The 14,639-nt window shown below is 39.4% G+C and overlaps 1 protein-coding gene across 1 annotated transcript in view; it reads left to right on the top strand.

Annotated features, from left to right (window-relative positions):
* The window catches only part of LOC102840342 (chromosome unknown open reading frame, human C4orf45), a 145,684-nt gene that overhangs the window by 1,375 nt on the left and 129,670 nt on the right, over positions 1-14,639 (top strand). The window contains exon 2 of the mRNA XM_006867937.1: positions 1,054-1,286. Coding sequence (XP_006867999.1) covers positions 1,054-1,286 — 233 coding nt within the window. The remainder of the gene's footprint in view (positions 1-1,053; positions 1,287-14,639) is intronic.

Genomic DNA, 14,639 nt, shown 5'->3' with positions numbered 1-14,639 from the left:
TTGATAGTTGATCCAAGAAGAATGAAGACCTTGACAACATCAATCTTTTCTCCAAATAATAGGTAGCATTATTTTCCCCAGTTTCTAGTTAGTGAAAATAAGGCACAAAAAGATTGGTTACTTGTCCAGAGTCACAGCTACCAAGTTCTTTATTATGTTGTTATTAAATGCCATTGAGTCATTATGACCCATGTTGTGGTTATTGTTAAGGGCTGTCGAGTCGATTCTGACCCATAGCGACCCTATATAGTGTTAATGAGGAGTGGCTGATGAGTTTGAACCACTGACCTTGAAATTCAAAGTGACCTTGCAGTCCAGCACACTAACCCACAGCATCACACCAGGTCATCAGAGCTAGACTTAAAGGCTGCCTGAAAGACTGGTTTCTTAAGAGCCACACTAAGCTGCTTTGTTTAAAATCATGTTAATACACATGTGTTGTAGATACTGAAAATCTTTGGCTTGGGTTAGGTGTACTTTAGTCTTTGAACTGCTTATCTTTGTTCTTGAACACTTTAAAGAGGTCTTGTACAGCCGATTTGCCTTGTGCAATATATCCTTTGATTTCTTGACAGCTGCTTCTGTGAGTGTTGATGGTGAATCTAAGCAAAATGAAGTCTTTGACACCTTCAATCTTTTCTCCATTTATCATGATGTTATTTATTGCTCCAGTGGTGAGGATTTTTGTTTTCTTTACATTGAGGTAAAACTCATACTGAAGACTGTGGTCTTTGATCATCATCAGTTAAGTATTTTAAATCCTCTTCTTTTTCAGCAAGCAAGGTTAAATCATCAGCATATCACAGACTGGTTACGAGGCAGGCACAATAAATACTTGTACCATCCAGGGACTCCTGGAACCTAGTGTTATTGTTGTTAAGTGTCATCAAGTAGGTCCCAACTCACCGTGATCCCAAAGAGTGGCTGTTGGTGCCATATAATCATTGGCTATTATTATTTCCACCGTTAAAATAGCAAAAACATCTTAAAATAAAGTGTGGAGATTATTGTTTTTTTAATAATGCTTTTTTTCCCCCCTCTTGTCTTTCTAAGGCCCAGATTATATAACAGATCATCTACCTAAGATTCATCAGCACTCTTCCTACATAGGCGAAAAGCGTCCAGTCGCTGAGAAAACTGGAGATCTCAGATATTTATGTAGGCCTGACCCATGTAGAGGCTTACCAGCAAAATACAGACACAACTATGTTGGTGAAATTGGCTGGGGAATACCAGAATACAGTTTTATCAACAAATCAAATCTTGAAACTGGCTTTCACATCAAGGTACTACACTTAATTTTACATTCTTCATAGTATACTGCTTCTAATTTAATTATTTGCAAGTTTGCTTCCATAGTAAACATCATGTGCTTATTTGCCATTGAAAATATTTATTTTTAAAGAAAAAGTTATTTTTTAAAAATAAATGTACCCACTAACACAGTTCCTTATTGTTGTTAAGTGCCGTCGAGTCGGTTCCAACTCATAGTGACCCTGTGTAGGGTTTCTGAGGCTGTAAATCTTTGCAGGAGCAGAAAACCTCATCTTTCCCCTTGGAGTGGCTGGTGGCTTCAAATTGCCAATCAGTGCTTACCTTACAGAGCCACCACAATCCCAATTCCTTATTGTAGTTATCAAGTGTCACTGAGTCAGTTCCTGTATAAAGTTTCCAAGAAGTGGCTGGTGGATTTGAACCACCAACCTAGTGGTTAGCAGTCCAGTGCTTATCCTGCAGCATCACTGTAGGACTCTGAGGTTTAAATTAGGAAAATATAAAAATAATTTTTGGTTTTAGAATCTTTTTTGCAAACAATAAAGCCCTAAGTGAATGAATTATAATGCTCTAGCATCCTTCACATGGTGATTGGAAGCTCATTTCTTTGTAGCTGTGTTTTTGCTGTTGTTAGATGCTATCAAGTCAGTTCTGACTCATAGTGCGTCTGTATAGGGTTTCCAAGGAACAGCTGGTGGGTTTGAACTGCTGATCTTGTGGTTCACACTCCGTTGCTTAACTTACAGCGCCACACCACACAGCAGTCCAGTGCTGATCTTAATATATGAGACCTTGTATGGGTTAATGCTCTGGAATGCAAAGTCCACTTTAATGGCATGGTCAACAGACTAGACAGCACTTAATAACAATATATGAGGATCAAAAGATGTGAAGAAATGTGAAGAAAAAAGTCAGGCTGCTAACCTCAAGGTCAGCAGTTCAAAACTATCAGCCGTTCCATGGGAGAAAGATGAGGCTTTCTGCTCGTGTAAAGATTTACAGCCTCGGAAACCCTGTACAGGGCCTCTATGGGCTGGAACCGACTCCACAGCATACCATCACCACCATCCTAAAAGCATTTGTGTTTGACTCTGGAACACATTCAAATTCGCATTTATGCTGAGACATTTACACGACTTTTCCTCATCCAAGCACTGTCTTGTGTGTGGGTGGTGTAAAAGAAGAAGCCTGTGGTGGACAGAATTCGCAGAACTAAAAAAAACAAACGAGTCTTAGATCTTCTAAATCCACTGTGGTGAAAATGTCTCATAGTAGGTAATGCAGGGCAGTAGTCAGAGGCTTCTTAGAAACCTTGTCTTATTTCTGTTGGGTAATGTAGTATAAGCCCATAGTCTTCTCTGAAGCCGAAGAGAGCACATGTGATTTGAGAAGTAAACTGAGAATTCAGAAATTATTTTCCATTTAGGTTTTGTGTTACTTGGAAATCGAGAATGTATCTATTATGCAATAATTCAATTTCCTCAGATTCTTTGGGCAATAATAGTACAGTCTTATACGTAATGTTTAACAAAGAGAAAAAAGAAGTTTTGGGAACCTACCTGTCAGATCCATGATAATACAATAGTAGATTTCTTACCTTCCACAAAGGAAACTGGGATTTGATTCTTGGCCAATGATTCTCTTACATAGCCACCACTCATCTGGCATTGAAGACTTACATTTTGTTGTGATGCTAAACAACTTTCAATAGATCTTCCAAACTAAGATGGACTAGAAAGAAAGGGCAGGCTATCAACTTCTGAAAAATCAATTAACAGATATCAATCCAACTGATCAAACTACCCCTGTATGATGGCAAATGGACAGATGAGTGGTGGACTTTATGGGGCAGTTTTGAACATTAACAATATTGTAAAGTGTTGGAACCAGTTTCTGATGCACAGTGAGTACTATACACATTTAGTATTATTATTGTTACATCGTGAAGATTCAAAATGAGAATACAAATAATGCATGAAGCGTGATGTCAGGAACATGGTTGACAACGAATTGTCGCTATTAGTGTTGTTGTATTTTATGTTATTTAGTGTCAATTAAACAGAATGAATGCTCTGGTTCTTAAACTGTATCCTATGCCACTTAAGACACCAAAGATAAAGGTCACAACTTTGACCTAATATTAAACAAGACCCCAGCTAGAGGAGCACAGCTTGAGAGTAAGGCAATTGGTTTGAACATAGTCCAGAACTTTTGTTGCCTTGTTGCTTCTCATTGGGTGATGTCCAGCCTTTGTGCAAAGCCTTCAATCTGTCTGACCATCTTGAGCATGTACAGCTTCACTTCTTGCTTCATCTTTAATTTAAGAACATAATTTCTAGCTCTATGAAGTACAATCAAGCATTCTCGGGTCTTTGAAGCAAGGTGGGAGTGTAACAGAAATGATTATCTCAAGTTAGCTTTCCAGGAAAGTATTTATTCTGTTTCTTGTGTGAGCAATTCAGACTCCTTTACATCACTTGGTAATGTGTCTTCTTGAGATTTGAGGGATAAAGTGAACCCTTTAATGATTTTCTTCCAACACTGTGACACACTCAGAACTTGATCTTGTTTGGCACATGCTGCAAGGGTTGCTGATTATCAGCTGTGCCCTTTCTTGGCTCCTTGGTCCTGGCAGTTTTATAGTAATTATTTCCAGAAATCTACCTTTATCTATTAACCATCATAAACAATGCCTTAAAGATGTCTTTAACCTAGAATTTTATAATGATAACAGAAAGATTCACTGAGAATGACTAGGCATATTTGCAACAAACCATATATGTAGTTTGGAGTCCTGGTGTGGTGCTGTAGGATAAGTACTGGACTGTTAACTGTAAGGTTGGCAGTTCAAACTCATCAGCCACTCCTTGGAAACCCTACACAGGACACTATGAGTTGGAGTTGAATTAACAGCACTTAACAACAACAACATAAACAACATATATAATTTAAGTACGTTAAGGCTTACATTGGATTATATTATGTTGGAGTCTCTGGATGGTATTATTCATTAAACAAACCAAAAGGTATCCAGAGGTCACAGTCGTGAACACCAGTGGAATGCTGGGGTCTCAATGACTTACTTTGGTCAACAACTGTTTTTCTGTTTTGTTTTGTTTTACTTTAAGGCTAAGATTATGCCACAGCCAAGACACACCATCCCATCCACACCCAAGGCAAATCTAGATTCTGATTTTAATTCCTACCATCACAGTGCTTAAGGAGCTCTGGTAGCATAGTGGTTATGAATTGGGCTGCGAGGCGCAAGGTCAGTAGTTCGAAACTACCAGCTGTTCTGCTGGAGAAAGATGAGGCGTTCTGCTCCCATAAAGATTTATAGCCTCGGAAACCCTGTACATGGCCTCTATGAGTTGGAACCAACTCCACGGCACACAACAACAACAACATCACAGTGATTCAGATACCCACTTCTGAGCAGTGGGATTTGATATGTGACTGATACTTAAACACACACACGTGTAAATGTACATATCACCCTTAGGTATATAGACACACACCTGATTACAGATAACATACAACTGTCTCTGTCATTAACTTGTGTACATTCTGTCTAGAGTGCTGATAAATCCCTTGTTGGTAGCTGCCAATGGATTGCCTCTGACTGCATGAGAAACCCATGCTCAATGAAATAAAATGCTCCCCATTCCTCATGCTCTATTGCAAAGAAGACTATTTTCATCACAGGGTTTTCATTGCAGATTCCTCAAACAAAAACTGAACCCACAACTTTCCAAGCAATTCTGGCTCTTAGCAATCCTATAGGACACAGTGGAACGCCTACATAAAGTTTCAGGGGCTGTAAATTTTTACAGAAGCAGACTGCCACACTGTTTTCCTGCAGAGTGCTTGGTGTTTTTGAACCACCGACTTTGCAATTAGCAGTCCAATGTTTAACCCACTGCATTACCAGGGTTCCTATTGGCTGATTAATGTCCTGGTGTGGTGCTATAGGATAAGCATTGGGCTGATCGCAAGATCAGTTTGAACCACAAAATCGGCAGTTCAAACTCACCAGCCACTCCTTGGAAACCCTAGACAGGGTCACTATGAGTTGGAACTGACTCAATGGCACTTAACAGCAACAATAACAAATTTAGGGAAAGATCTCAATCTGCTTCCTGTTTTTAGTCCTGGTCCTTCCTTGTGTAATGGTACAAATAAAAATGGTCATTTGTTTTAGTCTAACTCCTCAGTGTCTTTCACTGTAATTACTCAGAATTTAGATTTTATGCACAAACTTTCATGTACTGGATTTTTATAGCCCTAATAGCTGCTGCTCCTAATTTACTGCTCTGCAGGTTTGTATGAGGCTGGCAGCTAAGGAAGCCCAGGCACCTCCACTAGACACTTAATAAAATGCCTGGGGCAGCTGCTTCCTACCTAGAATGCTCTCCTCAATTTGGGGCATTGGGAGTGTTCTATAGATCATCTGACTTTTGGCAGGAAGATAATATCTTCCAGGCTAAGTGACACCTGAAAAAGTTTCCCCACATTGCAGAGGTCAGTAAAAATCACAAGATCAGATTTCATTTCTGGATTTTTTGTAGTGAGCCATTTCCTACTCATTTTTATAAGGCTGAAACACCATAACAATATTTGTGCATATAAGCCAACAAAGATCACAACTTCTGCTATTATCTCAGATGCAAGAGCAGCACATTCTTCTTCTTTTTTTAATTTGGTCTCTGCCAAACTATAAATGTTTCTACAAGAGTATATGTAGCCAATCATTTGGATTCAACCCTGTGCTAAACTAAATAACTTTTCTGTTTTAGCTGGTTACATTTCCTCTTCCCTGGCCTTTCTTTAACTCAACCTTTGACAGGGTCAACTGGCTTCCTGATGCCCCCTTTTTGCTCCTGCACTCTGACCCACATAAGTAAATGATTTAAAGCCTTTGGGTTTTCTCCAGAAAGAATGTTAACATGGACTTGAGGAAGAATTCTTCATAGGCATGATCTCAAAGACAATATTAAGTCAATTAATCACAATGTATATTACAACCGAATTGTTTTTAATGACAATTTTCAAAGTCTTTTGAAGACAGTAAGGAGAGCTGCTATAGCAACCCAGCACTACCTTTATATTTTATGCAATATAATATAGTAAAAAACAAAGTTTTTGAGCCTTTGAAATTTTACTGTAACAAATCTCAGTGTCATGAAATGCAGAGAGCTTCTTTGTGATAATTTTAAGGATTATTGAACAGACATCTAATGAGATGTTAAGTTTTTGATGACAGTTGAATAAACTGATCCAACACTGGTAGTTTATTAGGCATTTTTCTTCCTATGAATTTGAGAAAAGTAAACACTAAAAAGGAAAGCTACTAAGGAGCTCTGGCAGCGTAGTGGTTACGAATCGGGCTGTGAACCACAAGGTCAGCAGTTCAAAACTATCAGCTGTTCCACGGGAGAAAGATGAGGCTTTCTGCTCCTGTAAAGATTTACAGCCTCAGAAACCCTCCCTGTGAGTCGGAACTGACTCCACAGCACATAGCCACCATTACTACTGAATAATTATTATTTGAGGGAGGTATGGTGATTATTTGTAATTAACAGATGAGGAAACTGAGGTATCGGCAGGTGAGGTTAGTTGTCTGAAGCCACACAGCTAAAGAAAGGTTTTCAACCCAGGCTGTATGCATTCAAAGACTTAGAGGGAACGCAGGGAGGCAAGAGGAAAAGAGAATCAGGTCAGAATGTTAGAGTCAAGCCACTGTGAAGAGTGCATGTCTGTGTTACCATTTTTCTGTAAGGTGTAGTCTGGTTGAGGTCAACTCTAGTTGCCTTCTCTTATAAACCCTTGCATCCTTTTCTTCACAGTTGTCTCAAATTTCTTACAGTTTCGCATTTGCATCATTTGCACACAGTAAGCAGTATGTGGGTTAATGCGTCAGACTGAAAAGCCGTTTGAACTGCAAGGTTGGTGGTTCAAGCTCACCAGCCTCTCCTTGGAAACCCTATACAGGGTCGCTATGGGTTGGAACTGGCTTGATGGTACTTCACAACAACAACAACATACTATTTAAATGAATCATTAGTAGGTGTCTGTCATACATTTGCTACGATAACAAATAGCTCGGTGCTGATAATCTTTGAAATTTCATTGAGCACTTTGTAGTATTTTGGGAGTCCCTGCATGATGCTAACAGTTAACACTCAGCTGCTACCCAAAACTTGGCAGGTTGAATCCAGAAAGAGATACCTCAGAAGAAAGACTTGGTGATCTACTTCTACAAAGTCAACCACTGAAAACCCTGTGCATAGAGATTGTTGAATTGGTGTATGTTCTGCTGTGTATATTTTTATCACAATAAAAGGAAGCAGAATGAGCATTGTTCTACTCTAACATACCTGAATACTGATTTCATAGTCTTTCAAACATAATATTGTTGTTGTTGCTTGGTGCCATCAACTTGGCTCCGACTCACAACCACCCTAAGTAAAACAGGTCAAAACAATGCCCGCTCCTGGCCCTTCCTCAGAATCACTGTCCTCACTATGCCTGAGTCTATCTTCAGAGCCCCTGTGTCAACCCACCTCACTGAGCGTCTTCTTCTTTTTCACTAACCTTCTACTTTACCAAATGTGATGTCCTTCTCTAGGGACTGGTTCCAACTGATAACATGTCCATAGTATATGAGATGGACTTCGTCATTCTCATTTCTAAGGAATAATCTGGCTGTACGTCTTCTGACACAGATTTGTTCATTACAATCTCTAGAATTATGGGGGGAATGGGAAGGCAGTATGGAACCACCAAGCTGCTGCATCTTGGTTCTTTGTCCCAGCCTCACCCTGTGCGTGCTTCCAAACTGTACACTCTCACACAATAGTTGCCTCCTCGTTTGCCAATTCACATGGAGAAAATGTATTGCCACTTAACATAGTCCATAAAGACAACGCTCTACATCCTACTTTTGTGAGTAATGACGGATCTTAAAATCTCGTGAGTGACCATCTAAGATGCAACTATTGGTCTCTTCCTGTGCAAAGGAAAGAAAATTGAAGGTGGTTGGAATCTATTATTCCAATGGATCAAGGGAACACATAAACATCTGTTTCCATGACTCTGAGACAAGAACTAAATGGAGCCCAGGTATCACTACAAACTGATCTGAAAGAGATCATATTAGTAGGTCCTAGATAGAGTGGGAGAAAATGTGCAACAAAACTCAAAATCATAAAAAGAATGGGTTTACTAGTCAGATAACGGCTAGTGGAACCCCAGGATTGTAGCCTTTGGTCATCCTTCAGGTCTGAAACTGAACTCACCCTTGTGGTTCAATTTTCAGCCATATCATTGATAGCTGAAAATGTGGTGGTGGGAGAGCAGCAGCACTACTGAGGTATGCACACCATGGAATGGTCAGCCATTCAAGTTTAAAAGGGCATCATATATCTAAGAAAAAGTTCATAAGGATTGGGAAAGAGGGTGAAATGCTAACAAGAATTACAGGGAGGAAATCGGATAACTGTTGTTGCCTGGAGGGGATTGCAATCTATAGAAAAGAAATGAAGTATATGATTTGTTGAATGTAATTGTTAAATTATATTGTATAATTCACAATATAAAGTTAACAAACAAAACAAAACATATAGGCTAGAGTCTGTCCAAGGAGTCTGGTGTGGTGCTTTACGATAAGCAGGGTTCTAACTCACCAGCTGCTCCTCGGAAACCCTCTAGGGGGGTCACTGTGAGTCAGACCGACTTGATGGCCACTTAACAATAACAAGAAGAAGAGGGTCTGTTGGAAACAAACAAGTAAGCAAAAAATATTGCCAGTGTAAAATTGTTAAGTATGTAGACCACCATACATATTTCAGAATTTATGTGGTTTCTTTTTTAAAACCCCAAATTTCTCATTTACTTAATTTCATTTAGAGAAATCATGAACAGTCAGGATTTTTGAGGCTTACTAATATTCCAAAGATCTCACATCCCTAACCTCCAGATGTTGTTATCAATATAGATGACTTTTAAAGATAATAATAAAACTCGTTTTTTCAACCCAGTTATAAGAGCGAATATAAAATAGCTTTTCTAAAATTAGGCATGTCTTTGTACTGAAGCTATTCTTTCCCAGATGGATGTGTGTTTAGTTCTCACTTCATACTTCTTCTAGTTATTTCCATCCTAACAGTTTGTGGTTTAATATAAAAATAATTACATTAGCACCTTTCCTTGTTAAGTGCTGTATAAAGTAATACATTTTATGAGACCACAGGAAGGCCTTTGTAAGGGAGGGCCACATGCTGACCATCTGTGAGGGAGAAGAAACATTGGTGACGGAGATCAAATAAGCCATTTTCTTTAAAAACATTACATTAACTCCATTAGACTCCATATACACAGATATAATATTGTCCCCATTTCACAAAACCTTCCTTTATAGGATTCATCAAATAATTGCAAAGTAGTGTCTTTATAAAAACCTTAGTTGTATCAAACTTCTAGAAAATGAATTTTATGTTTGACTCTTCCTTTTTTCAACAGACCATGAAAACAAGCGCATGTGTCCCTGATTTTCCCTCTGTACTGTGTTCAAGGGTCACTGGTGGTGCAGTAGTTAAGTGCTTGGCTGCTAACTGAAAGGTTGGTGGTTTGAACCCATCAGCTGCTTCCGTAAATATCATAGCCTTGGAAACTCTATGGACAACTCTACTCTGTCCTATAGGGTTGTTGAGAGTTGGAATGACTTCAACGGTAATGGGTTGGGAATTATATGCTAGGAAAGATTACTGGGTGGCACAAACAATTGTCATTGCTGTTAATTGTTGTTGTTGTTGTGAAGTGCCATCGAGTCGATTCTGACCCATAGCGACCCTGTATAGGGTTTCCGAGGAGCAGCTGGTGAGCTTGAACCGCCGACCTTGAGGTTCAAAGCAACTTTGCAGTTCAGCACATTAACCCACAGCACCACAACAGGCACAGCCAATTAAGTGCTACTAATCATTATCCAGACTGCAAGCAGTTTGAACTGCAAGGATGGTGGTTCAAGCTCATTAGCTGCTCCTTGGAAACCCTATACAGGGTCACTATGGGTCAGAATCGACTCAATGGCATTTGACAACAACAACAACAATCATTAGGTAAGAAACAATTGTGGCACAGCAGTTAAGTGCTTGACTGCTAAGCAATATGTGATGGTCCAAACTCACCAGCATGATCCATGGAAGAAAGTGGTGGCAGTCTCCTTCCTCAATAGTTAAAAAAACCAAAACCAAACCCACTACTGTAGAGTTGATTCCAACCCTATAGGACAAAGTTGTTAAGTGCCATGGAGTTGGTTCCGACCCACAGCAACAAAGTAGAATGACACAAATATGGTTTCCAAGGCTATAAATGTTTATGGAAATAGGTTGCTACATCTTTCTCTTTAAGAGGAGCTTGTGGGCTTAAACGGCTGACCTTTTGGTTAGCAGCTGAGTTCTTTATCCACTGCACCACCAGGGCTCCTTCCCTCAAAAGTTACAGTCTTGGAAACCCTCTGGGGCTGTTTCACTCTGCCCTATAGTGGCAATGTTAGTTAGAATTGAGTACTGTGTTTGAAGCAGTTCTATAAAGGATGATGTGCTTAGAACAGGGAATGCCTCTGTTGGTAGTTAGGGACACAATGCCACCTCAACGTTCTTCTGACAGCCCAGTTCCAGGCAAGCTGGCCTCTCAGCTAAATAGGTCTTTCTTCTTGTAAAATGGCTTCATAGATAATGATTAAAATTTTGAGGGAGGGAAAAAAATGTATTCTAATTTTCACATTTTTAGCCAGAAAGTGGAAATGCCAAGAAGTGGGAGAAAGAATCCAGTATAATTTAAAGCCTCATGAGTGATTTCATCTCTTAATTAAGGAATGCTAAAAATATACCATGGTGGTTACTAACTTTTATGGCATTTGATATGTAGCATCTTGAGTATATTTCTAAATGTAAACAATACTCTTAAAAAAAAAAAAAAATTAAGCCTCTTCAAGCAAGCTGTTAGGCAGATGCCATAGGTTTTCAACATATATTATTTGATGACTATGTTGTTGTTGTTGTTGTTAAGTACCGTGGAGTTGGTTCCTACTCATAGTGACCCTGCACAGGGTTTCCGAGGCTGTAAAGCTTTACGGAAGCAGAAAGCCTCATCTTTCTCCCGCGGAACAGCTGGCAGTTTTGAACTGCTGACCTTGAGGTTAGCAGCCCGATTCGCAACCACTATGCTACCAGAGCTCCTATAGGGACATGCAAAGCTGAGAAAAGATTGTATGTTGTTGTTATGTGCTGTTGAGTCATTTCTGACTCATAGTGTCTGTATAAGTTTTTTGGGGCTGTGTTTACAGGAGCAGAAAACCTCATCTTTCTTCTGCAGAATGACTGATGGATCCAAATTGCTGATCTTGTAGTAGCAGCCCTATGTGTACCTCACTACACCACCAGGTCTCCTTATTGTTGGTGTTGTTAAGTGCTGTTGAGTTGGTTCTGACTCATAGTGACCCTATGTAGGGTTTCCAAGAAGCAATTGGTATGTTTGAACCTCCAACCTTGTGGTTAGCAGTCAAGTGCTTATCCATAAGTGCCACATCAGGACACCAGCTTTAAGGACATTCAAACTAAGAGAAGATTGTATAAGTTAGGCTAAAGCAAGGAAACCAAACCAGTTGCCATGGAGTTGATTCTGACTCATGGTGACCCCATGTGATGCAGAGTAGATCTAATCTCCCTAGTATTTTCAAGACTGTGACCCTTTGGTAGCAGATCAATAGGCTTCTCTTCTGAGGCACCACTGGGTAGGTTTGAACTAACTACTCAATTAGTTATTGAGTGCTTCATCATTTGTGCCACACAGAAACTCGTATAAATTAGAATAAAACCAAGGTGCAGTGCCAGCTACCAGTCATAGCCACACAATAAGACAGAGCAGAACAGTGCCACCAGGTTTTTGAAGTTGTAATCATTATAGAAGCGGATTGCCACATATTTCTCTCACTAAATAGCTGGTGGGTTGGAACCTCTGACTTTTGCTTAGGAGCTTGGCCCTTTAACCACTGTGTCATCAGCGATGCTGTGTAAATTGAAAGAAGTTCTAGTAAAATTGTGGTTTTACTTCATATACAGGCTCTTTTAAGTCTTTTGTCAAAAACTTCAGAGACTTGGGTGTGATTTATTATCCCAAGCACAAGTGGGTAAAATATCAGGAACATCTGTTCTCTAAGTGTGGTATATGCCCTGTTCATGGGGGGAAATTTAAAAATCATAATAAATTTAAGATTATCATGGTCCCTACTTATTTAACACGAATGCTGAACAAATAATCCAAGTGTTGGGTTATATGAAGAAAAATGTGGCATCTGAATTGAAGGAAGACTCATTAACAATCTGTGATATGCAGATGATACAGCCTTGCTTGCTGAAAGTACAGAGGACTTAAAATATTTACTGATGAAGATCAAAGACCACAGTCTTCAGTATGGATTACATCTCAATGTAATGAAAACAAAAATTCTCACCACAGAACCAATAAACAACATTCTTATCAATGGAGAAAAGATTGAAGTTGTCAAGGACTTCCTTTTTCTTGGATCCACTATCAACACTCATGGAAGCATCAGTCAAGAAATAAAATGACGTATTGCATTGGGAAAGTCTACTGCACAAGACCTTTTAAAAATGTTGAACAGCCAAGATACCAGTTTGAAGATTAGGTGTGCCTGACCCAAGACATGATATTTTCATTAATCTCATGTGAAAGTTGGACAGTGAATGGGAAGATCATAGAAGAGTTGATGCATTTAAGTTATGGTGTTGGAGGAGAATATTGAATGTACCATGGGCTGCCAAAAGAACAAACAGATCTGTGTTGGAAGAAGTGCAGCCAGAGTGCTCCTTGGAGGCTAGGATGACAAAACTTCATCTCTCATACTTCAGACATAATATAAGGAGGGACCAGGATATCATGTTTGGTGGACGGTCAGAGACAATGAGGAAGAACCTTAGCAAGATGGATTGGCCAAGTGGCAGCATCAATGGACTCAAACGTAGCAACAATTGTGAGGTTGGCCCAGGAATGGGCAGTGTTTCATTCTGTTGTACACAGGGTTGCTATGAGTTGGTGGTGACTCAATAGCACCTAACAACAACAACAACATTCATACAGTAGCCCTGATGTGGTGCTGTAGGATTAGTACTGAACTTGTAACTCCTGGATGACAGTTCAAACCCAGCAGCTACTCTTGGAAATCCTATACAGAGTTGCTATGAGTCAGAATCACTTCCATGGCACACATCAACAACTACTCATATACAAGGTTGCTTCTAAATTCATGGAAAATTTAAATGAAAAGACAGTTTTCCATGAACTTTTTGAAACACCCTAATAAAATCCTGTGTTGCTTAACATTCACATGTTCTTTGAAATAACACATTATATGATTTAGAGGTTGTGAGAGCACCATATTATATACAGGGAGTCCCCAGAATACAAAACAAGTCGTAAATCTGTCTGTCTTTAAGTCGAATTCTTACATGAATTGGAAGAGTTGTGTACAGTTTATATCTAATATCAGTTGTTGTTGTTAAGTGTCACTGTGTCTCTTCCAACTCATAAAAACCCAGTATAGGGTTTCCAAGGAGCAACTGATGAGTTTGAACTGTTGACCTCGTGGTTTAAACTGAGCTTGCAGTCCTCAGCTTATCCTACAGTGCCACACCAGAAGTCAAGTGTTCATCCAGCAGAACCACACCAGAAGTCAAATCTTTACCTTCAAAAAGTTTGTGGAAAAATGAAATTAAAAGATACTGGAATTGCTGATATGAAGTGAAGGGATATGCACAAGAACACCCAGGCTTGTAGATAGTACTTATTCAACCTAGCTTTGATGACTTGAAGATCAGAACTCTATTAGAGGAAGATAAGAAAAAAAAAAAATTTTTTTTTTTCATGAAGGAAACAAGGATAAATTGCTACGATTTGATGAACATGACCAATACATTCAGATGTAGTATCTCAAAGTACCAACTGAGAGGAACTGCATCTTCACATGAAGGATGAATTCTACCCATCTGTATATAAGGTTGATAAGGACGGGCAACTTACACATTATTGTTGTTGTTGTCAGGTGCCATTGAGTCAGAATCGACTCATAGCGACCCCATGCACAGCAGAATGAAACAATGTCCAATCCTGGGCCAACTTCATTACCGCTGCCACACTGAGTCCATCAATGCTGCTACCTGGCCAATCCATCTCATTGGGGGTCTTCCTCTTTTTCTCTGATCTTCCATCTTACCAAGCATGATATCCTTCTCCAGTGACTGTTCCCTCTTGACAATATGTCCAAAGTATGAGAGATGAAGTTTAGC

This window comes from Chrysochloris asiatica, unplaced genomic scaffold (genome assembly GCF_000296735.1).
Source record: "Chrysochloris asiatica unplaced genomic scaffold, ChrAsi1.0 scaffold00112, whole genome shotgun sequence".
NCBI classification, from domain to species: Eukaryota; Metazoa; Chordata; class Mammalia; order Afrosoricida; family Chrysochloridae; genus Chrysochloris; species Chrysochloris asiatica.
This window is presented reverse-complemented; position numbering and strand designations above follow the sequence as displayed.